The 27,556-nt window shown below is 40.3% G+C and overlaps 1 protein-coding gene across 3 annotated transcripts in view; it reads left to right on the top strand.

Annotated features, from left to right (window-relative positions):
- RASGRF2 (Ras protein specific guanine nucleotide releasing factor 2) overlaps nucleotides 1–26,746 on the top strand; it is a 191,714-nt gene extending 164,968 nt beyond the window's left edge. For all 3 annotated transcript variants that reach the window (XM_016123395.2, XM_016123415.2, XM_016123406.2), the window contains exons 19-27: nucleotides 3,758–3,870; nucleotides 10,445–10,505; nucleotides 10,815–10,918; nucleotides 12,913–12,997; nucleotides 15,677–15,874; nucleotides 17,196–17,275; nucleotides 18,824–18,941; nucleotides 19,521–19,589; nucleotides 22,374–26,746. In XM_016123395.2, coding sequence (XP_015978881.2) covers nucleotides 3,758–3,870; nucleotides 10,445–10,505; nucleotides 10,815–10,918; nucleotides 12,913–12,997; nucleotides 15,677–15,874; nucleotides 17,196–17,275; nucleotides 18,824–18,941; nucleotides 19,521–19,589; nucleotides 22,374–22,466 — 921 coding nt within the window. In that variant the 3' untranslated portion in view covers nucleotides 22,467–26,746. The remainder of the gene's footprint in view (nucleotides 1–3,757; nucleotides 3,871–10,444; nucleotides 10,506–10,814; nucleotides 10,919–12,912; nucleotides 12,998–15,676; nucleotides 15,875–17,195; nucleotides 17,276–18,823; nucleotides 18,942–19,520; nucleotides 19,590–22,373) is intronic.
- The last annotated feature ends 810 nt before the right edge of the window (nucleotides 26,747–27,556 follow it).

The raw sequence follows: 27,556 nt of genomic DNA, 5'->3' as shown, positions 1-27,556 counted from the left end.
GCAGTTTCCCTATTCAGGGCCCTGCTCCCTCTGCACACAGCCAGAAAGGTGACGCCGGCTCCCGAATGGCCATGTGCCCCAGGAGCGCCATCTTGTGGGAGCCCTGAGTGCTGCCTCTCAGAAGGGGCCTGGCGAAGATGTACTACAGTAAAAATCTCATTTCCTATTTCAGGGCCTGGACAAATGTAGTCAAACATTAGATTCTAGATAGTTACAAAACGGCTTTCAGGCAGGCTTATTACAAATAACCTACCTCCGGATTTTAAAGGGCAAGTGACTTTTAGCTGCTTCAGATTTCATTTTATTGGGCAGTAGCTAGTATGTTTTTAACAGAGACTTTTAAATGACCAATTCTGTGTTTTACATTCATTAGTAAAAGAGAAAATTCTACATTTTAGGTACTACATCAGAGGATTCAGATGACTTAGTCAGTTTTTGAGGAGTTGTGTTTTGTATGATTTTTTTTTTTTTTTTTTTTAAAGACAAAGCCTTACTACTCCAAGTGTGATCAGCATCACTCAGGAGCTCGTTAGAAAAGTAGAATGTCAATCCCCATTCCAAACCTGCTGGCTTGGAATCCGTGGTGATTCATGGGCACCTGATGGTTTGATGAGGGCAGGTGTAAAAGACTCTTCCCGAGTCACCTGGAAGACCTGTGTTCTCATCCCCACATCACCACCCCCTTACATGTTTCCTCTCAGCCCAGTGGTCCCTGGTGAGACGAGATCATGGTTTCTGCCTGGTCTGTCCCTGGGTCAGCGGAAGAAGAACTGAAATCCTATTCAGGAAGTTACTTTGGACATGATAAAAACCTGTACATATGTAAGGGAAAGCTAGAGTGAGAATTTTTACATTTCATACTCAGCCAACATTAGGTAATCTGCTTTATATTAGATATGTCATCAGCAGAGCAAATATTCACCTGTAACCATTTATCATGCTTCAATTCTGGGCAGATTTCACCAATTTTTCAAAGATGTCTCTCAAGTTAGTCTTCCCAGAGTTCAGAATTATAAAATTATATTCTGTTTTCCTTAACCAGACCTTCCACACAACTTACCTTCCTAGGGTCTCAGAAGCAGTCCCCCTGTTGAGCCCAGGATGAGGCACTGTAAGTACTTAATAGTGCTTGTTGATTAAACCACTAATTAGCCCTCAGCAAGGTCCAAACACTGGCCCGATGTCCTTCACACTAATCCATTTATGCTAATCAGATTATTTACATCATTAGAGACTCCTAAAGGAGGACACAGGTCATCTCAGTAATAAATATAAAATATTCATTAAGAAAACAGACTCCTGGTGGCTGATATAAATCCTTTTGTAGTGCACAAAGATTGAAATATAGGTGGTATCATTAACTGTTTACAAACATTATTCCGTTCACCTCAAAATAGGGGAGAGCGTGGGACAAAGTGAAAACCAGCAAGATATTGCTATCTTCTTGCATACATTTTAAAAGAAAAGTGAACAGATAAGAAGCTGTTAGTTAATATGGGCGAAATTTTAGGAAAACATATTTTGAGGCCTAAGATTGATAAGTGATATTAATAGCTGTGTTGCCCTGGGGCCCAGTGCCTCCCATTCCCAAAGAAATGGTACCGATTTTCAAACGGTGAGAGTGAAATAGTAAGGAAAATTGATTACATAGTTCTGACAAAAATATTCAGTCCAAATTAGGTTAGACTTCTGCACTGTCTACAATTTGTGAAATTATAGGCCTTTTTGCCCCTAGCTTACTAGATATAATAAAAGCATGTTTTTTTTTTTTAAATTGGATTTGTTGCAATTAGTAATGTTCTCTCTAATCATTTAAAAGAATCGAGGATCAGTGCTTCAAGATAACTTAAAGTGAAAATGCAGGAGGAGAAACACACACTCACAACTGCACTTACTGAGTAAGATCCTTGAAAACAGCGTTTGCGGCGTTCAGTTCATCTCTGAATACCTGACAATCCCAGCTCGCTGCCTGTTGGTGTTTTATAAAAATGCATTTAATAAAGAGTGCAAGAACTACAACTTCTTAATTTTCTTTAACTTCTTACCTTAAAAATGTTCGAATCAAGAGGAAAATGCCAGGATATTAATAAAAGTACCCTGATGCACACCTGGAGTCGCTAGTAGTTAACATATTGACCACATTCGTGTTCTCCCTCCCTTTCTCGTACATTCTCGCTCTCTGTGCTCCTTCCAGCCCCAAACCCCTGCCCCCCAAAACCAAGGACCTGCTCTTAAATAGCCTCACTAAGTGATCAAATGTAGGAAAATTTTAACATCGATAGAATGCTCTCAGCTAGTACTTGGTCCACACTCGATTTTTGCCAGTCGTCCCAGTAATGCCCTGTGTGGCATTTCCCCCTTGGTCCCGGATCAAATACAGGTTCACAAGTTATGATTAGCTCTGGTCCCGCCGGTGTCCTTCAAACTGGGACAGTGCCTCAGGTTTTTATTGTCTTTCATGACATTAACATTCCTGAAGAATACAGGTCAGTGCTTCCTCAAAAGACAAATGTGAAATTATGCATTTTGGGCAAAAATACTAGGTGATGATTTTTCACAGAATATCTCATTGGTAGGTACATGGTGTTGGTTAGTTCCATGGTCGGGGATGGTAACTCTGATGACAAGGTTAAGGTGGTGCCTCCAGAGTCTCCCTTCGTAATTAATAAATAATTTCTGGGGTGTGTGTGTGGCGGGGGGGGGGGGGGGGTAGGTACTCTAACACTATTAATTGCTTCCCAATAAATTTCAGCATTTTTATTCATGACCCTTGCCTGATCAGTTAATACTGCTTTGGTTGAAAACAGTGACTTTCTAACTTTCTTATTCCTTTGCATTTACTAGTTGGAATTCCACTATACAAAACAGTTTTCTCTTCCACCGTCTTTATGTATTTACCGATTTATATGTTTGTGAGCATCAGTAGGGACTTGTAGGTAGTTTGGATTTGGTTGGCTATTATTTATTATTCTAATTTTCATTTTTATGCTGATCTTGTTCACACTTTGCCCAGTGGGTTCCACTTCAGTCTCCTTTGTTGGTTTGATACAGCCCCATCAGTTCGTGAGGTTCATTTATTTTTTTTTATTAATTAATTTACTTTTTAATTGAAGAAATGATTTAAATATTTTTTTGCCCTCGTCTACCTCCTCCCTCCCCCGTCCCTCTGGTAACTACTAATCTATTGTCCATGTCCTTGAGAGGTTCATTTATTCTTCAGTCCTTAGCATATCTATACTGAAGTTCTGCATTCAAGTCACTGCCCAAATGACAGATTTTATTTGCAACTTTTTTTTTTTTTTTTTTAGCTATTGCTATGCCCCAGTTATTGATCTTACTCATGGTCCAGTGGTCTAGATAATTAAATCAGCCCTTACAATGTGGTAAATTATGATAGAGGGCACTGTGAAGCACAAAAAAGTGTCAGCCAAAGAAGGCCTCTGAGAAAGAGTATATCACCTCCTGGACCTGAAAGACGAATACAAATAAAAGTGGAGAGAAAGCATAGTGTTCCAGGCTAAGGAAAGCACATATCTCTTTAAGGAATTCCCACTCCCTGGAAAGCCTGTCAGAAACACCAATGACAGGTTCCCATCTGAAACCAGTTAAATCAGAATCTCTGGGGGCATGTCTAGGGTCCACACATTTTATTCACCATACATAGCCTCTAGAGAATTTATCACAAGGAACGTTGTCACACATCATGGAGCCAAACACTTCAAAATTAAAATTGAAAAAGAGCCATTTTATCTTACAGGATTTTGAACTCAACAATGAACTAAAGATGAATGTCCTAAATTTGCTAGAAGAAGTTTTGCGAGACCCAGACCTCCTTCCCCAAGAAAGGAAAGCCACAGCGAATATCCTGAGGTAAAGGCAATTGCAGGTGCCTATTAATTACACTGTTTGATTTGTGCTGTGTTCATAGAAAATAAGATCCTATCAAACCCGAGGGATATATCTCAGACTCCTGTGGGTAGCAAGGGTTCCGTTCTCACTGGTAGAGTGTTTACCTGTCACCTTCGTTTTCCTGCTGCCTCAGGAAGACGTTGCGCTGGGGAGCGCAACTTGCGTGATATGCCGTTGCTCCTGTCCGTGTGCTCAGACAGTGCTTTACTGTAGAACCAAAAGCAGAAAGGGAAGAAGCCTTGAGAATCCTCCCAGGGAGACTAGCAAGCATTGGCAGATAGAGTTTTTTTCCTCACGTGGGTTCTAATTGTTTATCATAAGCTGTGTTTAATGAGCAGGGTGGTAGCGTTTTTGTGGGAGTCTTGTGCACCTGGCTTGTGGTACCCTAGACTAGTTATGCATTTTCTTTGGCTTGTTTCACTGGTCCTAGAGCAATTATTGTCACCATCCCTGGTTGGAATTTTCACATCATTGAGTGGTATAAATTTAGACTCCCCCTCCTCTGCCCCCTGCCACACACACATTTCCCGTTAGAGACTTGTTTGTGTCTGCCCACTCAACATCCAAGCAGGTAACAAGCTTTCTTGTAGCTTCTTGAACTGATGGGTGAATCTTTTTCTAGTTCACTCTACATAAGGAGGGCAGTCATCAGTGCAGACATTTTAGTGATAGCTTTCCACCTCACTCATGGCTCTGTGGTGCGTCTCTGCTTGGTGATGGGAAGCCCAGCGTCTGTCTGCTGGGACATGGTACTCCTTCACTATTTTGACTTCTAGTTCCCTCTTCATTTGCAACCTCTAGAAAGAGTCTTTCTTCTAAGCTCCACTGTATTGTTGTTTTTTTTTTTCCAGATGTTTGTGTGTGGAGGGGAGTACACTTTAGCTCAGTCTACCATCTTTTTTGGAAGTCCCTTTCTGATTCAGTAATGCCAGATGTGGATCTGTAATGTTTTAACAACTGGTCCATAAGGCATTCCTTGCAACATTGGCTCAAGATCTCATAGCTAGTCCCTTTTTTGATCTAGGAACTGTAACAGTTGAATCCTGTCCCAAACCCCCACTCCAAAAATATGTCAAAGTCCTACTACCAAGCACCTCAGAATGCGACCTAATTTGGAAATGGGGCCATCACAGATGTAATTAGTTCAGTCAAGGTCATTCTGGAGTAGGGTGGGCCCCTAATCCAACATGGCTGGTGTTCTTATGTGAAGACAGAGAGACACAGAGAGAATGCCATGTGAATATCAAGCAGAGATTGGAGTTACCTAGCTGCAAACCAAGGAATGCCAGTGATTGCAGGCAAACCACCGAAAGCTAGGAAGAGGCAAGAAGGGATTCCTCCACAGGTTTCAAGGAGCATCAATCACCCTGTTGACCTTTAGTTTTGGACATCTAGCCTCCCAAACTCTAAAACAATAAATTTCTGTTGTTTTAAGCCACCTAATTAATGGTTCTTTGTTAGTGCAACCTTGGGAAACTATGAAGGGCCTTCTTCACTTTTTCCATTCTATAAAAACATTTGAGTAAGCTCAGGGACTCTGTTACTATGTCTATTTTCAGATTTTAAAAATTACAAATACATTGTTAGGTAAAACCTGGTTTCATTGGTTTTTTACCTGTGAGCAATTACTGTTCCTTTTCTGTTCATATTAATACTTTATTATGCTCCTCATATTTAAAATACTTACATTTTAAAACTTTGTTCTAGGAGTTTGTGCCCTCAGACATTTGACTGGATAGCTGTCAGGGAAATGAGGCTGTTCAGACTGGGAAAGACTGTCAGGATTGGCAGATATAAAGCCCTCATGTTGCCCAGCCCGTCACAACACCCGTGCCAGACATTACCAATCAATCCCTAAAGCTTCCTGCCTGTGCCAATAAATGCAGAATTCAGTTGACTGACGCTATCAGTTAATTGAAATTGACACTTAAAGTGATTCCTATTTATCATCCCAGATTTTTATTATTAATCAGGCTTAAGATGTGCAAATTCTTTGTAGAAAAAAATGACCTAAGACTTAGAGGTGTCAGATCAATAAGAAATAGAAATTTCAGTAGATGACACAACCTGGTAGTATATCACTGAGAGCAGACCCAGATTCTAACTTTTGCAGAGTGTCCCAGCTTTAAGTCTTGGCTCAGCCACTTGCAGCTATCAAGTTTCTAAACCCACTCTAAACCTCAGTTTCTTTGTTATAAAATAGGGCTAATAGTACCTATGTCATTGGGTTGTTGTGAAGATTACATGATATAATACATGTAAAGAGGTTAACACAATGCCTGAAACATAATAACCACTCATATTACAGCTACACTTGTTATTACTATTACTAATTCTATTATTGTTATTGTTATTAGAAAGCACTGAGAGTAGCTCTTGGGAAAAAGTTTCTGCCATCAAGGTGATTTGGCCTAAGTAAAAGCAGACTAGATCTTAGTTGAACTCAACTTTCCTTGGGCTTCATCACCTTGTCTATACAAAAGAGATTATAGTAACATTAAAACCCAATTTAATATTGCACAACAATAAAAAAATCACTTGTGTATACTTTAAGTGGATGAATGGTTTGTTATGTGATTTATATCTCAATATAGTTGTTACAATAAAAAAATAAACCTACAGTCATAACCCACTTACTGCTTTTTGTAAAAGAAAAAAAGTCAAGAAACAAAACAAAAAAAGCAATTTCACTGATGAATTACCCCCAGCTGTGCACCCAGAATTCTAGTCCCTTGTAAAGTCTTCCTGAAGCATTCTAACTAAGAGTCCCAAGAAATCTGCTCAGTCTGCTCAGGAACAAACCCAAGCATTTTTCAAGTTCACCATCCCAGGGCACTTGAAGGAAAGACCTTTTCAGTGCCGCCATAATTTCTGTCGAGAATGCTGCCTGATGATTTTCTGAAACCACCATTTCCCTACCAAAAAGCTGAGAAAGAAGCTACTTGCCCCCATCTCTGTGCCAACTGGGCCCCCGAGCAGTCTCACTCAACCCAGAGCCTTAGTCTGTGATGAAAACAGCTCCTTCGGCTCCTGGTTCCACATCTCTCGCTATAAGAATTCAAAACCTACCCAGCAGATCCAAGCAGGCGTTGGCAGCATAGTGTTACACCACCTTATCCATTCTCACAATCTCTGACCATCTTTCCTCTTGTGAAGCCAAACCAAAACAAAAGCTTTTGTTTAGCCCTAAGCATACCAGCTAAAGCAGACATATATCAGTGAGGTCGCCAGCCCATTAGCTGAGCAGACAGCTGAATCCTGAGTCCCAGTTTGGGTCAGTTAGGTCTCTGGGGCACTAACTCACCTTCCCAACAAGACAGTAAGTACATTTGTGCAAAAAATTCCAGGTGCAAGGAAATTACTGATTCTTGATTGAATTTCCCCTGCCAGGTAATTCATTCTATCTGTGCTCTGTTTAGGGATCTCGTTCTCGGCATGTAAGATTATGATTGTAGGAGGAATAAGTGATACATTAAGTTTTTAGGGTTTTCGATAACTTGCAATATCAGATATTTATGTTTATATGTATGAAATACATATATTTATATTTTTAAAAATCATGTTAGAATGATTGGAAAGTAGAGGAGGAAGTAAGACTTAGCTATAACCAACAACTAAAGGAATGGGAAAAAAAATCATAGAGTATATGGGAAAGAAATAGAAATTGAAAGTATTATTTAACAACTCTGAAAATTATAATGATTTCCTTGTTAGTTCATTTCTTAATTTGTAAATAAACAAGAAATGATTTCCAGTCAAGGCCAGGAGATTTTAGTGTTAAAGGTTTCTATGCATTTATGGACATCTGCCTTTTTTTTTTTTTTTTTCTATGTGGCAGAGCATAGGTAGTAATGGGCTCAAGTAAGCCTAGAGAGAATAAAAGCCATGCTTGGTGGGTCCCAGAAGGTGAAGCGACAGAAGGTTAAACCATTCACAAGGCGAGAAAGAGCAGAGTCTGGGGCAGGCCACGCCACGGGCAGAGCCAGCCAGTTGCAGCAGCATGCAAGCCGCCCAGAGAGTGCCGACCAGTCCAGGGACAGAGGCTGGCTGCTCCTGGCTGCTTTGAAGACTGCCTGATTTCTATATTTAAAGGAGGTATTTTCCAGTCACAGAACTTGAATAATCCCATTTCCTTTTGAGTTTTTTTAATCTGGTGTTTGATTATAAATGCATGAATATTAAACTAATCATACTGACTGATAGATGTGCAGGAAACTCTGGATCCTGGAGTATTCATCAAAGCATTAAGGCAGTCAGAACACTAGAAGCAAATCCATCCTCTCTTGGAACTGGACCAGAGGTAGAAGAGACTTCACATCTATGGGGAACATTTCTGGATATACCTCCCAGTGAATCTGAGTTATGATTGTAAGAGATAAAAACATCATGTGATTAAACATAGTCCTGACATTAGAGATTTTTATGCATTCAAGTCATATAACAGCGAGATGCAAACATAAAATGTGTATTTAAACATATATTACATGAATATAGAAAGCTTTCTGTGATAAACCATCCCTGCCACACAGTCTCATATGGGATTACTTTAAGCTTAATTGGCATAGGTAGTTTGTTGCCTTGTTTGTGAATAAAGACCTCTGCTCAAAATTTTTATACTTCTCAAATACTAACCCCCTCTAACATTGTCTGACCAGCTGGCTTCTGAATCTATGCAGTGTAGTTTCGTTAGACAACTAACATGCCACAAAATGAAAAGAAACAGTGACTTCTTGGAATGTCAACTGGAATGATTTCAGGTTATAAAAAGAGGACCTCCCCTCAAACCTCACAAAGCTGCAAACAGCATGAGTAGGCTCTAATGAAGAGAGAAAATGTTAAATAACAGTGGGACCAGTTTGTATCTTGGAACATTAGGGTAAGATCATTGAGGAGAGGAACATTTGATAGGAGCTAACTAATTTCTTGACCATTTCTTTCCAAGGGAATGATATTGTCCAACCCCATAAAAAAAATCTCTTTTTTGTGGGTACACATAGTTTTGTGGCCACTGATCTCTCTCCAGCAATCTGGACTACAGTGGAAAGAATGACAAACACTTTAGGAAAGAGTTACTTTTATCCCGTGTGTAATCCAGAAGTGTGATTTAACAGTCTTTGGAGAAAGAGTTGTGTTTACGTAGTTTTTCCTCACCTTACTCTGCCTTGCAACCATATGAAGACAATTTCTTTCTGCTCACAAATTATAGGGCTAATTGTTGACAAGAGGGCTGCCCCTCCTATAATCTAAAAGGACTCTGTTTCCTGTTAAACAGCAGAGAGCCTTTGTAACAGAGGAGGAAGATAGAGGAAAAGGAATTGACTTGTGTTCTATGCTGGACCCTTGAAAAGCTGCCTCCCATAAGTCTGCTTAAGACAAACAGGAGTAACAGGAGAGTACAGTCGGGTCAAACTCTGGGCAAGTTAGTCGATTTCTTTGAGCTTTTGTTTCCTTGTCTGTAATACAGAGATGATAATGCTAACTTCGAAGGGACTTTTTATGATCGAAGAGCTAACGTATGTCAGATGTGTAATACATGCCTAGCATGTCATGGGCATACAGTAACCCATCTCTGTTGATTTTGTGTTTTGGATGGTGGTAGTTTTGTTTTAATCCATTCAAAACACAACAGAACATCACATCATTATTTCTTTTAAACCCAGCTTCCTCCAGCAAACAGGCTACATGGTTTGGAACCGTTTAAATATTTTAACATTTTAATATGTGGTTGTGCTTTCATTTTGGAAAACTTAAAATGCTTGCCTCAGATGGCAAGTTATATAATCGGTATAATTCTGGATTCTGGACTTCTGTTGGACATGACGTATCACTCCCACTCTGAAACCAGTACCCACTTCAGTATTAATTATCTTATGTATTCATTCATCCATCACTTACCAAAAAAAAATTTACTGAGAGCTGAATAATGCCATACGTGGGGATGCAGCACCAAATCTCAGGAAAATCCATCTGGGAAGCAAGGGGGAAGAGTTTACCTGCTGTGTCTTCTGCCTCATGTTGTTCAAATTCTTGCCACCTAGGAGTTCCCCTGAGCTTCTGGCCTACGTATGAATGGGGGAAGGGGTGACTCTGCATCTTCTATTTCAGCATCAGCAAGGGAGGGCCAGGGTAGGAAACAGAGGAGCACGGATGGGGCACTCAGGCCTGCCAGAATCTCTGATTGACAATACCGCAGGATGCCCGAATTCATGGCACCTTTCCTCTTGGTAACATGGAGCGCACCAGATCACCCTCAGGTTCACTTCAGTGATATGTGTTTTGTTTACAACCTGTACATAACAAATTGGCTCCTTGTTATAAGTCAGCTCTCTTGATGATCCTCCTGTGCCTTTACCATATGTGATTTTGTTTCCTTGACCACCTGTCTGCAGCCCATGGCTCCACAGCCTCCAGCACAGCCTCACAGACCCAAACCCTCTGACTTTTCACCCAGGGAACACTAAATTGCATTTTGTCATTTTATTCTTGGCATATCTTTTTTTTTTTTTTTCATGGACAATATTTTGATTTTTTTTAGGGCTCTTTCACAAGATGATCAAGATGACATCCACCTAAAATTAGAGGATATAATTCAATTGGTAAGTTCAGCCATGGTCTTACCCAGCACAGTTATGTGCAAACTACCTCTCAAAGGCAAGCAACATGCCCACGACTGATAACTGGGTGCTTGGCCATATGTTCGTTCTATCAACGAAGCTCTGTAGGATGAACCAAATTTGGCATGGGGTTTGACAGTTGGGCCATGATATTAATGTTGGCCAATAGTCCTGAGCTTTCCACCATTTTCTTCATAACTAGAATCTTTGATGGACTTTGCACCTCAGCAGCTGCAGTGAGCAGACAGGAGCCTCCCTCCCATGTTTCATTTCCCCCCTCATCTCTTGCAGATGGACTGTTCGAAGGCCGAGTGCTTCGAGACCTTGTCAGCCATGGAGCTGGCTGAGCAGATCACCCTCCTGGATCACATCATTTTCAGAAGCATTCCCTACGAGTGAGTGCTACCCTCACAGCTGTAGACCCCTCTCAGGCAGGAATAGCCGGCTTAGAGTTGACATTATTCCTAAGGCAGATGTGTGTGCAGAGGTGTGAGTCTTAATCTTAAAATGATTTTCTTCCACTGAATGTCTTTTGGTTCCAGTTTATGCTGGAAATATTGATTTGGGAGTATTGAGGGCTCTCAAGATGGTCACTCTTGTTTTTCTATATGTACCACGATTACCAGAGGTAGGAAATTTCTCTTTACTTTCATATATTTGCATTACAGAAACCTCAGTACAGCTGTAACTGGGGCCCTCAAATTTCATTGTGCCTAAAACCATTTGGGAAATGTGTTAAAATTTTTCATTCTCAGATACCTCCCTCAAAGATTCTGATTCCAACAGGTTTGAGGCCCAGGAAACTGTATTTTCAGTGAGGTAATTCAGGTGGTCCAAAACTTCAAGAAAAGCTGATCTTCAGTAAATTCTGTAAATTCTCCTCTGCACTTGCATAAATCAAGTATTGCTGAGCTTCGAGATGACAGACTCCTCATACAGCCTTTTAATTTTCTCTGCATAGAGTAAGGGAAGGCTCTTTAAGGCCCTGCCCAGCTGTCATATTTGGAAGCCCACAAACAAGGCCTTTGTTTGGACAAATGGCAACTGTTGGCATATGTCCTCTATGAACTAAAAACTCAATTGAAGATAAGGGAGGGGCTGGGCAAGGGACATGAACATGTCATCTATAGAGAAGAGGACATCCATGGGGATGGAGGCTCAGGCATGGAAGGATGCCCCTGCAGACTTTTATGTATTTTATCTTCTCTCCCTTCTCCTCTTTCAGCACTCATAGACTAATCCATGAACATGAAAGAAATGAAATAAAATAGGAATGTGGCCCATTGGCCATATATCAGCAAACCCAGTGACTGTTCAGAGTCTTGAGTTAGGAAGCACAGCACCTCTTCCCCCCACCTCCTAACTACCCTTCAGTGCAGTGAGGATTTGGGAGGGGGATGAGTGTGACCTCTGTGGAGGAGGAGAAAGAGCAAAGCCTGAACCTTCGTGGTGGCCTTTGGTGTGGTCTCTTCCTGGGACCCTCCCCACCTCTCCTCCCTGCCCCCTTTGTGCTGGTGTGAACATCTACCAATCGTTTTCACCCATGGAACTGGCGCGCCTTTATGTCCAACAGCCTCGCAGGATGGGAGCAGTACCGCCAACAGTAAGGGACAAAGAAACTTGCACAGGGACTCAGTCAACATTTCTGGATTAAGAATAGTCAGAGTAATTTTATTTCAAGTCATTTTTTGTAATGGCTACATAAAATAATTCCTGTATGCTCCGTCTTGATTGTCCATCACTTGCTGTTATCTGGTGATCTGCTCATGGATGAGGTGAAGGAGCAGAGGGATGTTATTTGGAAGACAGACTTTCAGCCAGGCAGAGGTCTCACCACTGGAACCGCCTTCGTTGCGTGCTGGTCTGTAAAGTGCTAACAAGGAGTGTGCGTTTATTCAGCCCTTACCACAGTGCACTGTTCTGGGCTCTGGGGTGAATAAAGGAGAGCCACGGCCCACGGACATTTGCCCAGAGAACGTCAGAACATAGAAGGGGAAAACAACGCTGCTCTTGGTAGTGATGGATTTTTTGCACCTTCTGCTAAGGCTTATATTTTTTAAAAAAAGCTGCTCCAGGGAAAATCATCTTGGTTTCTGAGTTAGTGTTTAACCTCTTTATTCCTCTCGTGTTGGTCATTGTTTTTCAACTTCAGAGAAGCTTTTATAACGATCCTAACAGGGACAAAGTTGGAAACTGAAAAATCTTTTAATCTTTTGTATGAAGTGGTGAATTGCTAGAGTTGAGCTAAAATTCATTTGAGATTATCAGCAGCAGCAAGTGTTGGGCAATGTTAAGTTTAATGTATGTGATATTAATAATAATTATTCACACCAATAGTTGACCATTTAAAATAATTTAAGTGGATTTATATTTTGCTTTGTACTTTCAGAGAGTTTCTTGGGCAGGGGTGGATGAAGTTGGATAAAAATGAAAGAACACCTTACATTATGAAAACCAGCCAACACTTCAATGATGTGAGTAACTATAAAAACCTCGGGTGTGCTATGGGAAGATGAATATCAGGGTCTCAAGACTCCTACTCTAAAGTAAAGCTACTCACATTTAAGACAGAACTGATGGAATGTTAAAGACATGTTTAAATCTCCTCTAAGAGCTCACAGTGATGTCATAATTTCCAGTTAACTTCCAGATGCAGGAGGTTCACTTTTGATGGTACTCAGGTCTGGTAAGTGCTCAGTAACGCATAGGTTCTGTAATTATTTTCATCGAAAGCATCGTTACTTTGTGGTCATAGATTGTCTAATTCTAACAGAATAAATAGCACCTGTGTCGCTGGCCCCAGGTGGTGCTGGTGACTGTAACGTTGGGTTGATGCAGCTCCTCCTTGTCATTACTGAACGTTCAGCTCAAATTACATCCCAGGGTTGGAAGGGACCTCTTTGAACATAGTTACAGTGCTGCTGTGTGCAGTGGTGACCGGCTGTCAGTCCATCTCTCCACTCTACTTTTCTTCAGCAGTGAGATGGAGCTGCTTTATACCCACCACCTCCTACTTTGTTCTATTCTGATGGTCTTCGTCTTGTAATAGATCCACGGATGTGGGAGTGTCTTCAGGCCTTTTCAGGCAACAGGAAGGCTTCCTTTGCAGTTCCACTAAACTACAATAAAAGGAATAATGATTTAAAAAAAAAAAAAAAGACTACCAGGAATCCCTAAGGTAAATTAATAAGTCATTTAGAATTAAAATACAAAACAGCGTAGATTCCCTAGACGGTGCTTTTGTACAGGGTACCTGCAGAGTTCTTATGTGCTGACTGAATGTTATCACATAGTGATCATCAATGCCACTGCTGCCGAAAAGACAGGACACATGACCCGCGTAGGCCACTCTCTGAGAAGCAGAGCCCCTGCTGTGGAAAACAAACCTGTGTTGCCCGCACCGTACATACACTTGGGGTGTAATGGACACTCAAATCAGAGGTTCAGTCCCAGGCTCCAGACCCACATGTCTCCACTTGGATGGCCACGTGCATTGTGCCCTGAACAGGCTGCAGATGAACTGTCATCAGCACCCCAGCCCTGCCCAGCCTGCTTCCTCATCTTATTCTCTGTTCTGAGTCTCAGGTCATAGCCTCCCCACACACTCACCCAAGCACAGAATCCCTGACCTCCCTTTGCCCCACCAGCATATGAGTGAACTCTAAATCTACGTCTGTCTCCCTCCACTCCCACCCCCACCCCACTGCCATAACTTGGACTTGGCTGTCCAACCTTTCCCTCCAGGAACTCCTAACTCGCCAGCCCCTGCCCTCTCATGCCCTCCAACCTACTCCTGCAGGGGCACAGGAATAGCTTCTCTGAAAGGCTAATCTAATTATATCACTTTCTTTGACAAAAATCTGTCAGAGTGGCTTTTTCTCACCTTCTACATACAGTTCCAACTGCTCAACCCAGCCTCGTCATTCACGACCCCCTGGGCTTCTCAGATGGCTGCCAGTTCCTCCATTATGCCGTGCCTTCCACCTCTGCCCCTGTGAAAATGCTCTTCTATCTTGATGGAAAGCTGTAGCTAACTCTGACTCATTCTTTAGAACTTGGTGCAGCCACAACCTCATTCCAGAAGCCTTCTTTGTACTAGGCCAGATGCTGCATGCTGCTTGCATGGTCTCAGCTCCCCTCCTCCATGCAAACTTTGCATTTCACTGTGTGGTATTTACTTTTTTATGTTTTCCCGCCCCCCCACCCCACACACACACCACACCTTCCCACCTAGCTAGGCTCAGTGCCTTGAGGTCAGGGATGCTGATTTCTCTTTCTGTTCCCAACATCTAAAAGAATGCCTAGTTTATAGTAGATGCACAATACAGAATTTTTAAAACAAATATGCAGAATGATAATTCTGAGGCACTGGCAAGTTTTAAGTACCTAAGGAATCATCAAAGAATGCTTATACCCATCAGATTTAGTGTACAGATATAAGATTAGGCCCCATATTCCCTTTGTCAGCAATCAATCCTATTTACCCTTTTCCTTTCCATAATCTAAATATTAAGCTTCTTAAGCCGCCTTTTTTTTCCTCAACTTTAACTAGTAGAATTACGGTACTTAGCCTCGAAACTATAGGTCCTTTTAACTACTGGTAGAAAAAAAAATCAGCAAGATAAAAAGGGGAAAATACTCTCTTCCCCTGTGCCAAAGTGTTTCCGGGTCGAGAGTTGATCAGGTTAGAAATGATTTGATTGAGGGAAATAGAGTGTTTTCTTTCTCTGTGGTCAGTGAGGCTCCTCTGAGCAAATATCCCACACAGTTAGGGGGCGAGGGGCAAGGGGCATGTGGAAAGGCCCCCAGAAGTGAAACCCATTATCTGCAAAGACTTCCGTTCCTCCAGAGTTACCTCATTCTATTCCATTTCCTCAGTAATTGTTGGAAATAACCCCATCAAAATGAATGATTAATGAAGTCACTTCTTCCCCCAAAAAGCTGATTCGAAACAATGCGTCTCTTCACTCTGAGGATAAACGAGTGCTCATTAGTTTATTATTGTTACAGACTTTAGTCTCTTCAGAAAGTTGTCTAAATATGGACCATGCCATCCACATCCCTTCACAGCCTACTTTCTTGACATCGTGTAGGTAACTCAGGTGTTCGGCCTTGTATCTTAGCTGCCTGTCTTGGCTTTCTCGTTGTCTCAGATGAGTAACCTGGTGGCTTCCCAGATAATGAATTATGCCGATGTCACCTCCCGTGCCAATGCAATTGAGAAGTGGGTGGCGGTGGCGGACATTTGCCGATGCCTGCACAACTACAACGGGGTGCTGGAGATCACCTCGGCCTTAAACAGAAGTGCCATCTACAGGCTGAAGAAAACCTGGGCCAAGGTGTCCAAGCAGGTGAGCATCAGTGTGCAGCCCACCCCACTGCAGAGAGGAGGAGAAGCTGGGAGACATGAGCCAAGATAAATATTACTAATTAGGAAATAATTAACTGAAATGAGCAGCTCGGTTGCCAAAGAAAGGTGCCAACGTAAGTGATTACTGTGTTCTTATCACTTAATTGATTCTACTCATGTGCATTTCTAAATAGTTAATTTAGAAGAGAAAATACAACCCAAAACATTGATTATAGCATATATGAGGACAACCTCAAACAATGTGGTTGACAGTCAGGAGTTGTTTTCCGAATTAGAGCACAGTGATTCCAAATGGACACAGTGATGTCTAGTGAATCCATTCTTTCTCCCACAAAGTAAAGGTGCAAATGCCTTAGGGCTAAACCCTAGGGACAAATGGCCTCAATATTGACCCCTTTCTTTGTCATTTATGTAGTAGATTTAAAGTTTTGGCATGATAACTTAGATGTGCAGAAATAGAACTTTCTTCATTTTCTTTTCATTAGATTCAGCTTGCTCATGACTATCATTTTCATTCGGATAACTTCAAGATTCAAATTAAATCACAATTTTTTCCATGCTTTTTCTCCTGGCTTTCTCCATGGGTGTCAGTGGGTATTGGGGAGGGCCCCTCCATACTTGTGGTACAAGATAGTCTGAAGCATTTGAAGTGCTTCTCCTGGCCATACTGCCTGGGTTGGGTGTTACCAAGAATGGGTCATCATCATCCCATTCTCCCATGCCCATGGAAGAAAGTCCAGACCAATGTCAACAATTTTATTTCTCGGTAAGTATCAGTTATACCTTTTTCACAAGTCGATAAAGATGATCACAAAAGAAAGGAGTTGGAGTAGAGGAATTAGGTGGTCAATAGCCAAACAATTAAATGTGTGCTTTGATAATCTGGAAATTAACGCTCAAAAATATTGATCATGAAACTGTCCTGACGGGAGACTTCTCTTTCAAGAATGTGCCCTTATTTAAAACACGCTTTTCAGTTATTTAAAAGTCTGAGTTTCTCATGCTTTGCAATTTTTCTTTTCTACACATTTTCCTATCTTTTTGGCTAAATGAGTAAGCGTAGTCACTTTCTCTTATCCACGTATTCTTCTTTCTTCTCCTCCTCCTCCTATTTAAACATAATGCCCCATCTCTGTACTTGGAAACTCATATATCACACAAATCATATCACATCACAACAGTCTGGCAAAGGTACCAACACCTCCACTATGGAAGAGAATTGAGCATTTTTTGGTAGCTCATTGATTTATCAAACCATAGGAGTATTTTCATGGCATACTCAGTCATTTGTTTCTTCCTAGACAAAAGCTCTAATGGATAAGCTTCAGAAGACTGTTTCATCTGAAGGAAGATTTAAAAATCTCAGAGAAACCCTCAAAAAGTATGTCTGTCTTAATTATTAAATTAGCTATAATTCAGAAATATAATTAAATAATTTATATAGTATATAAATAATGGCCTACCTCCTACTTTAATTTGAAAAGAAACAAATGGGAAACAACTTTCGAAATCTAGGTATTTTTTTATTTTCCTTTTCATTTGGAATACTGTGCTTATAGTAAATGTCTTATGGAGATACTCATGGTATGCAGAGTTTTCCAAATAACAAGAAAACATCACCATAGTAAATCATAGTAAATCAAGCCATCTTTTATTAATCTAAGCACAATATTATTCTGTGATTTCTAAAATGTGAATATTACAGTACCTATTTATTATTGTTATCTATTTTTTGTCTTTATTTGCTTAATCATTCTCTGCATGTGTGAGAAAGAGAGAATAGAATAGAATAGAATAGAATAGAATAGAATAGAATAGAATAGAATAGAATAGAATAATATATTCTCCTGCTGCTGGTTTTCTTATGATCTACTACACATACTTGACTTACTCTGGGAAAAATGTTAGTCCTGTGATGCCATGAGTGAAAGACAGACTCATAGCGATAACAACAATAGTACAGTTAACTATTCACTGAATACTTATTAAATGACAGACTCTATGCTAAGTACTTGATGTGTTTTATTAAACCTCACAACTAACTAGAGGGATAAATTTTACTGTCTCCGTTTCACACATGAGGAAACTGCAGTTAAGAGAATTGGCTCAGCATCACTTAGTATGTGGTCAAGCTGGGACTCAAACCCAGTTCTCTCTGGATGAAAGGTCTGTGTTTTTAGCTCTGGACTCTGAGAAGACCCAGAGTACCCCACCTCAAAAAATCAAAAATGTAAAGAAGGTCTCACTTTATTGTGCAGTTGTGATACTAATTAGAATAAAAAACACTTAAATGCTAATTAAAACAGAAAACAAGTTTTACAAGCTCTAATCACATTGATTTTCCCACCCAGTTCTTTAAGGTTAAATGTTTGCACTTTAATGAGGTGAGGGCATAGGGATTTCTACATGGTTTGACCCTTCTCTGGCCCACAAGCCCTGCTAGGAAATATTTTGTATACAGCGGCCCCCAACCTTTTTAGCACCAGAGACCGGTGCTCCTCTGAGAATCTAATGCCTGAGGATCTGAGGTGGAGCTGAGGCAGTAATGCTAAACTGGGGAGCCGTTGCAAATACGGATGAAGGTTCCCTTGCTTATCTGCTGCTCACCTGCTGTGTGGCCTGGTTCCTAACATGCCATGAACTAGTACTGGTCCACAGCCTGGAGGGATGGAGCCCTCTTGTCTATAAGATATCCTGTTGTTTGAACATATATTGTCTTAAACAGATATAAAGCACGAGTGTAATTTTATATTAAATTCTATTGTGAGATGTATTTAAAACTCTGCATATTATAAGTATGCTTTTGAAAATGAAATTTAAAAACTTTATTATTTAAGACTGAAACAGCATAATTGCTTTCTATTAAACTGGGAAGGGAAGTGAACATTTGCATAAACAAGCATGAAAACAGTACCTCTTGGTCTTGCAGCTGTAACCCCCCAGCTGTTCCTTATCTGGGAATGTACCTGACAGACTTGGCATTTATTGAAGAAGGAACACCGAACTTTACTGAGGAAGGCCTTGTCAATTTCTCCAAAATGAGAATGGTAGGTCATAATTTCATAATCAGCCTGTTTCAATGACTTCACTGGCTTACAGAGAAGAGGCGAAGTTATAAAAGTCACTCTTTGCTTTTTAATCTTGAGGTGGGAAAGATGGTGGACACTAGGTCTAATACCTGCCGTTGGCTGATTGAGATTTTCGGTGGAGCCATTTCAGCTGGGCAAATGGTGGGGGGAATAAAGCTCTAGAGATGACAGTCTAAGACTGACCACTGATAGATGCTGAAGGCTTCTCGCTGGACCCCTGGGTTCTGAGCACCAAGTTAGAAGCAAGGAGTCCATGGACAATAACAGCATCCAGAGCTTGACACTCCCTGCCTGAGGCCACCCAGTACCAGCTGTTCCCCTGACTGTGAATTCAGTGTTTTCTTGCTGTTAGCATTTTGTATGGCTCACTGAATGGCTAGAAAGGCCTCGGCATAAAGAATGATCAGGCAGGGCTCCAGACCCCTCACTGAAGGAAGTAATTGTCTACTCTGGCACAGCCCCCTGGAAGAATGTGCTGCAATAAAGGGAAATACTTTTGCTTTGTTTTTCTTTTTGTTGTCGTCCTTTCTCTGTTAGATATCACACATCGTCAGAGAAATACGCCAGTTCCAGCAGACTTCTTATCGAATAGACCATCAACCAAAGGTAATATTGTGCAGTTGTAAGGAAATATAAGAAATAAGAAATTAATGCATTAAAAACAGTAGTAGAGTTGACCAGTTGTACCAAAAGCTGACTCACAGCAAAGACCAATAAAATAGACAAATCTTTGGCAACTCTGATTGAGAAAAAAAAAAAAAAGCAAAAACATTCATTCATCATCAAGTTGTCTTAATTTTACATCCTACATTCCTCTTGCATCTGTCTACACCACCACCGCCCTTGGTCTAAGCTACTTATACCTATTACCTGGTCTACTTGCATTCACTCTAGAATACAAAATACATTTTACAAATTATAGCCAGATGGAACTCTTTGAAGCACAAAGGAGAATATGTCTGCAACTTGCATAAAACATTTTATTGGTTTTCCATTGCTCTTAGAACAAAGAAAAAAAAAATCTTGTCATGTCCAACAAGTCTTACATTCTGTGGCCTCTGCTCATCTTTTGAGATTTATCTCACATCACATGCCCCCTTCCTCCTCCTCCCTCCATCCCGGCCGCAAGTGGTTTCCCTCCCTCCCTCCCTCCCTCCCTCCCTCCCTTCTTCCTTCCTTCCTTCCTTCCTTCCTTCCTTCCTTCCTTCCTTCCTTCCTTCCTTCCTTCCTTCTTCTCATTTTTAAATAGATGTTATTAGAGTCATTTCAGCTTTACAGAAAATTTGAGAAGGTAATGCAGAAAAGTCCCATATAACTTACACCCAGTTTTCCCTACTATTTCATGGAACTTGACAACTTATCCTAAAACTCATAAGGAAGCTTAGGTAGGCAAAAAACAGACAAGAACATTGTAAAAATAAGAAGAGTAAGGGAGGGCTCTCCCTACTAGATACAGACATATATCCTAAACTATAATGAATAAAACAGGACCGTTCAGATGCAGGAATACGAGTTAAATGGTGCAGAATAAAGTCCAGATGCAGATTTTACCTATTTGAAAATCTAATATGGGATAAAGGAGGAATTTTTAAAAAGTGCCAGAAAGAAATTGATTATTCAGTAAATGAAATAGGAATTTTGGCTCTCCGTCTTATACCATTCATGAAAATAAATTCCAGATGAATTCATTACCTAAATATAAAAAAAAGTTAATTTGAATAAAATATTGGACAAAATAGTCATGATCTTTAGATTTAAAAGATCTTCTTAAGCATAGAATGCAAAGCTGCAAAAGACAAGTCTGATAAGTCAAAACTTCTGCATGACAAATGACAATTGTTTAAAAAGTCAAAATATAAGCAATAGACTAGGAGACAATATTTGTAGCATGTGGAACAAAGAGATGGAATAAGAGTATTCCTAGAAATCTACAAGTAAGTATAAACAGCTCAATAGAAAAATGGGCAAAGCAATGAACATTTAACTCACAGTAGAAGAAACAAAAATGTCCAATATATATTTTAAAAATGTTCAATTTCACTAGTAAGAAGAAAAAGTGCAAATTTAATGAGGCATTATTTTTACCTGTCAGACAAGATTTTTAAACATTGGTAATATCAAACATTAGTTGTGTAACAGGTGCGCTCATATACTATAGGTATGACAGTCTTGAAGGTCATTTTATACCTTTTAAAATTAAAAATTGATACACACAGTAACCAAAACTCTTAACATATTGCTGGTGAGCATTACATGGTACAACTGCTTTGGAAAACTGTACATTTGTGTATTTCTGAAAAGGTTAAATGTGCATCTGCTTAATGGGCCAGCAACATGTAAGGGGGAAGTGAAAACATACCCAATAAAAGTGTAGTATAAAATGTTCACGACATTTCTTAATGACAGCCAGAAGTGGGAAACAATCAGGTGTCTATAAATAGGTCGATGGAAAAACAGATGTGGTGTGTCCAGACAACGGAATGCCATTCGGGAATGAAGGAGGACAGACTACTGATACACGCCACAAATAAAGGAATCTCAAAACATCACGCTGAGTGAAAGAAGCTAGACACAGAGGAGCACATACTGTGTGCTTCCATTTACATGAAGTTCTAGAGCAGACAAAACCAATACGTGGTGATAGAAATCAGAGCAGCAGTTGCTTCCGGGGGCAGCCTGACTGGGAAGCTGCGTACAGGAACTTTCGAGGTGGTAGAACTGTTCTGTATCATGACAGGCACGGAAGTCACAGAGTGTGGCCATTTGTTAAAGCTGATCAAACTATTAATTTTGCTTCTCTAAGTTATATCTCAACAGAAACAGAGTACCACTTTCATGGAAATACCTCATGCTCCCACATTGTCGTTTCAGCGTCTTTTTGTTTCGTTTCATTTCATTTCTAGTCTCTGCCTGAGAGGAACACTCACATTCACCACGAAGCATGCTGACGAGGACTTCACTGTAACTTTGTGTACTAGTGAAATAATCACAGCAACTAAACATGTATCAACATGAGATTATTAAACTCTAATATATCACACTATTAATACTATACAGCAGGTAGAGCTCTATATACTGGCATGTACAGTATGATACCACTTATGATTACAAGAGGGAAATAGATTTCTATAAGTACATGTAATATCTAGAAACATGGCAAAACATTTGGAAGAATACAAACCAAATGATAACACTCTGCCTCTCGAGGAAAGTGCCCGGAGAGTTGGGAGAGGACTAGAGGTGTTTGATTTTATTTTCACACTGAGAATATATTCATAAATATTTTTAGTTATATAAAATTTTTAAAATTTTTAAATATTTAAGAGAAAATGTTGAATTGTGTCAGATTCCATTCAGAAACTGAAAGCTAGGACTTCTCTCTTTCTCCAGGTCACTCAGTACTTGCTTGACAAAGCCCTCATCATAGATGAAGATACGCTGTATGAGCTATCGCTAAAAATTGAACCTCGGCTCCCTGCTTGAAGATTTGGCCTTGCCCCTGAGTCTGTGGAATTTTCATGGAAAGCAGGATGGACAGAACTGTGCATGTCATGCCTCCCACGGTGCAGTGAGAACAGTGGGGAGGGAGACAAAGCCAGGTCTCCTTTGTCCATGGAAAAAGATGGAACAAATTGGAATTCTGTCTCCAGCCAGGGAAACTCAGCTGTTTGAGGGTCAAAGACAGGTGCTTCGGACGTGGGTGGGAAGGTGAAAAGAATGGTATTTGGCAAAGCTGATGATGGCACATTTTGCATAAGAGAATGTAAGATGGGAGATGTGGTAGCCATTTTAATGAAGCAGGGAAGGTCAATTTCAGGCTCCACCCCATGTTCTAAACTTGGGGACGAGGATTCATGAAAAAGGCCTGTGGTGTTTCCTTGGCACTTTATTGGTCCGGGTATACCTAGCAGTCTTCTCCTAGGATTTAACTGCTTCCGTTACATTTATTTTGTTACAAGCTTCCAGCAAAGCCGAGGCTTCCTTCTTAGGGATGTGCCAACACATAAGCAATTTCAGTCTAGAGCATGTGCATGGTTTTCGGTGCATGGAGAAGTAATGGCATGTTCTGAAACTGCTTTTTCAGTCTTTAGGCAACAGGATAAAAAAGACATAATGAAAGTCAAGTGGATTTGTACATGAGATTTCTTTAATTAAAAACTCAGTAGGCTGTGCCCCAAAGGATTCCAGCCAGTGGCTGCACGAGGTAAGGTGCGGGCTTCTTCCTGAAGCCAGTACCCTCAGAGGGGTGGGTACTGAGTTTGCAAAAAGGTGCTCATGCACCTCACAGACAAAACTGTGGAATAAGACTGAAGGCCACAAAGTGCTATGGGAAAGAGTGGGTTTCAATAAGTGGAAAGATGCAGTATTTATAAATCATCTCTGTACTTTGCTGTATTTATTTTTATTTTTTTACCCCTCAAAGCAATGTGGGAATCTATTCTGATTTACACAAACCATTTTTAGGCTCACTATGACCATTGGCTGTATTTTTTTAAAAAGTTGTTTAGTGTGTTTTTCCTTATGAAACCCACACTTTTGTGTGCTATTGGTAGGCAGTTCTTCCCCAACCACTTTTGTTTTTAATTTTGAGATATTTCTGTGTGAAAATATTGTACATGTATGAGAAACGGGTCCAACAACTCAACAGCTCTTATATCAGAAAATCAAATGCAGGGGTTAGTCCCGCTACCCTAGATGGGGGAAGTGACTTTGCTTTTTTCACGATTGTCGGTTGTTGAAGAAATGGGGCTCTCTTGTCTTTACCTCCCTCTTCTCTTCTCAGGGAGAGCTCTACTTTAAAAGAAGGAAGAGAAAACATACAGTTATTGTTGCCTGAGCCTATTGCACCTGACATTTTCACTTAGAGGCATGAATATGTTGATGCTGACAGTGAAAAAAATTGATCCATCTGGCTGTTTCCCCTCTTTCTTTGCACTTTAATTATGTTGTTAGAGCTAACAGCTGACTAATAAACTCAACTTGCTGGCTCATAAGACCAAGTAGAAGCACCAGCTTTGTAACATATTATAGAGATGGAGAATGTACATTTTTTCTGCATGGTAAAGGCCATCTCTGTATATAACTATATAGTGAAATATCAAATAAGTAAAAGAAAATATTTGTAATATTTGAAGCATTCCAAAAATATTTTCAATAGTTCATATTGGCCAACTTTTATACACAAAGTTGCTTGTTTGTTCTCTTTAGTTTCAAATAAGAGGCTGATACATCTTGATGCATGATAAGAAGCATGGGTTTTCTGAGGTTCTGACAATGCATAACTTGCAATTTATTTCTGTGTTCAGAAACTGAGGGCTTGAAGTAATACACGTCAGTTGCACCAAGCACCTCAACATCTTGCAGAAGCAAAGGAGGGTAAAGGTTAACTTTCTTGGTTCAAAACCAGCCTTGGAAGATGAGTTAAAACCAGGACAAATCAGTAAAAGGACCATACACATAGTATTTCCAGGCAAAACAACACGTGGAAAGGTCAATGCATTGGATCTGCCTTGGAATCCCCAAAGCCTTACAGAGAGGAGGGGATGGTTCTGCGTGAGCTTTACTTGGAAGTTCGGACCCTTATTTCTGTGGCCCAAATGTTCTAGAGCCATTCCTATTAAAGAAAAATAGGAGGTAGACTAATTTCCAGCAGCTTCTTCCCTTTTGGAATGCAGGTTTTCCTCAAGCAATGACAAAGCATTCACATGTATGTCCCACAGAGTGATAGAAGCGCCCCCCCAGTGGTCAGCTTTGGACACTGTCAATTGCTATGAGAACCTTTAACGTTTTATTGAGCTTTACAAGACCCTCCTACTTCCTAGAGTCTGAAACCTTGCTGGAACTGCCAGAGGGAGAACTCCACCTCCAAGGGAGTTCCTTTTGATGAACTGCACCATTTCTGGGCCAGCAAGCATAGGAACACGCATTTTAAAAACCTAAATTTGGTCACATTTAAAATCCCCAAAAGCAATTGTGATGTCCTCTTGTTAAAGCACCTGTCCTCTTCTGCTTTGCAAGCTTGTATGTATTATTGGAGCATGCTGTGTCTACCTATATTCCATTATATGAGACCTATTTCTAAGAGTAGATAAGAGGTCAGCCTCTAACAGCCAAATAGCAAACACTTAATTATTGCAAAATTAACCTAGAAAATCAGAAGTAAAATCCAATTTCATGCTTGCAGATGAATATCCACATTTCGTACTGTTGTTGAAATTATCCTGGGGCTTTTAGGGGATGCCACTGGTTATTAACTAAGACATCTAGTTTTGCTACAGGGACAGATCTCTCACTTAGGCCAATATCTTATGTGACAGATACAGGCATGAAGAAGAATATTGTCACTTTTTCTTAGTGTTTCTCTGAAGGACTTTAAAGAGGGAATTTTAAACTACTGTTGTGATATTGTCAAGTGGCTCTCACATAAAGTCTCCACTACTGTTTGTTAAATTTCAGTACATCTTAAGGTATTACATAAAAACAAATGAAACTCATAGATATTAAATAACTTGAAAGAGAAAATTCCATTATGTTCCAATTTGGAGTGTGGCGATGGACCAGCACGTCTTCTTCTCTCACGGTATTATACAAGATAAGACCTCGGGTCAGCAGTGATTGGGCCATTTTAAATTGTTAAGTAAAAAGAGTAATGCAATAAGACGGGTTATTCTCAATAAAATTAATTTTTATTTTAAAACAAAGGATTTTATTTAGCTTTTCTTTTGAAAGTTTGATTTCATTCTTCCTGAAAAATCTTCCCTTTTGCTTTAAAGTATAAAATTTTTTTCAAAAAAAAATACAACCTATAAAGTTTGTCAGTTTTACTACTATTGATCTGGTATAAAATGATCACTATTATTTATGGCTAAAGAATAGAGGCAGGCCACAGCCAGAAGGAATAAATGAATAAGATTCATTTATGTTTCAGTAAGACAAGAGATTGTAAGTTTAAATAATGACGTGATTATTGATGCCACTCTCTGAATCCTGGTAATAAGACTTGAGTTGATGAAATCTAATCAGAGCGTCATTTCTTCATTTTTGTTAGCGACTTAAAATTAAGGCAGGACAGAGCTAAACAGAAAACAGTGGAAAACAACCATTTTGTTGTAGGTATAAACATGAATGATTCAGAAAATTCTTCTTCTTGTCTGCCTCACAGCATGACCTCAACATGAGGGTTGATTGTGCTTGATCTCATCTACTCAAGAAAAATAATAGTTCTGCTTAATGATGCTGAGCCACTATATTTTACACAACCCTCTTCATTTTCCCCTAGAAAAGCAGTTATGAAGGAGCACCGGCATAGGTTTCCTAGCCCTGAGTTCTAGGCCCAGTTCTATACCAACAAGCTGGGAAACCTTAGGCCAGTGCTGAAACCTCTCTGAGCTTCAGTTTCCTCACCCGCAAAATGAATAGTAATTTCTGTGCTGCCTACCTCACTCTGCTGTCATGAGGACAAGATGGGTTAGACTGTAAAGTTCAAATGTGAGGTAAAGTAATTTGCCATCCTCGTCTCTCTTTTGCAGAGGATTTAAATGTATTTCTTTGTTATTTGTGTGTGTGTGTGTGTGTGCGCGCGCACGCGTGCGCATGCACGTGCGTGTATGTCTGTAATGGACAAGCCTATGTGTTACTTGAGAAATCTACTGTTTATGTCCAGTCGCTTTGCAAATCTAACAGAGGGGTTTGTGCTGTTTGCAGGGTGAGGTGTGGGCTGTGCCTATATGCAAATTAAACTTCACCTTTCTTGACTTCTCAAACATCTCGGTCTCTTCATTGAATTCTTTTCATATTTTCCTACATTGTCTTCTTCAAAGCAATGAGTTCCTTTGGACATTTTTTTACTTGTGCAGTTCAGGGGGAAAAAATGTTTAGATGTCCATGTTGCAAGCACTCAAATCTCAGAGAATTTGAGGGACCTCAAAAGAGACGTTAAGGGCCATCTAGTCCTCCTGTCTTTCTAGTGCTTAAGTCTTTCCTGTGACATCCTCGGCCCTTGTTTGACTATCTCCAGGCACACAGAACTCAGTTTCTTGAACAGCTTTGTTCATCTAATGACAACTCAACACTTGGGAAGAGGCTGTAAAGAGAAGCAGAGCTGCCGAGGTGGAGCCCCAGCGTGCACCAGCTCTGATTGTGGACGGGCTCTCGAGCCTTCCAAGGCCAAGTTCTTCATCTATAAGATAAGACTCATATCTGCCCCTAGAATTCCTGCAGCTTTTACATGAAATAATACATATGAATATACTTTAAGTTCTTTCAAGGAGATGAAGTTGCCCTAACATTTAGAGCTGAAGAGATCGTGAGGCAGCTGTTGAGCATACAAAAGCATGAAGAAAGGAAGAATGTGGCTCCTTCCTATCCCACTGGCTTTTTTTCCCAGTTCTGAAATGAGCAATCAGGCTGATGGGGATTCAGGAAGCCCGGTTCCTTTCACCTTATTCCTTGGCTACCCCAGAAGACTTGCCCTCGCCTGTCAGTCGAGTCCGGGTCGTCATGCTACATCCAGGTGCCAGCTGAATTCAGGGACAGAAAAGAGAACAAGCCCAGAGCAGATTTCCTTTAAAGCA

The sequence above is a fragment of the Rousettus aegyptiacus genome, unplaced genomic scaffold, assembly GCF_014176215.1.
Source record: "Rousettus aegyptiacus isolate mRouAeg1 unplaced genomic scaffold, mRouAeg1.p scaffold_m13_p_8, whole genome shotgun sequence".
NCBI lineage: Eukaryota > Metazoa > Chordata > Mammalia > Chiroptera > Pteropodidae > Rousettus > Rousettus aegyptiacus.
This window is presented reverse-complemented; position numbering and strand designations above follow the sequence as displayed.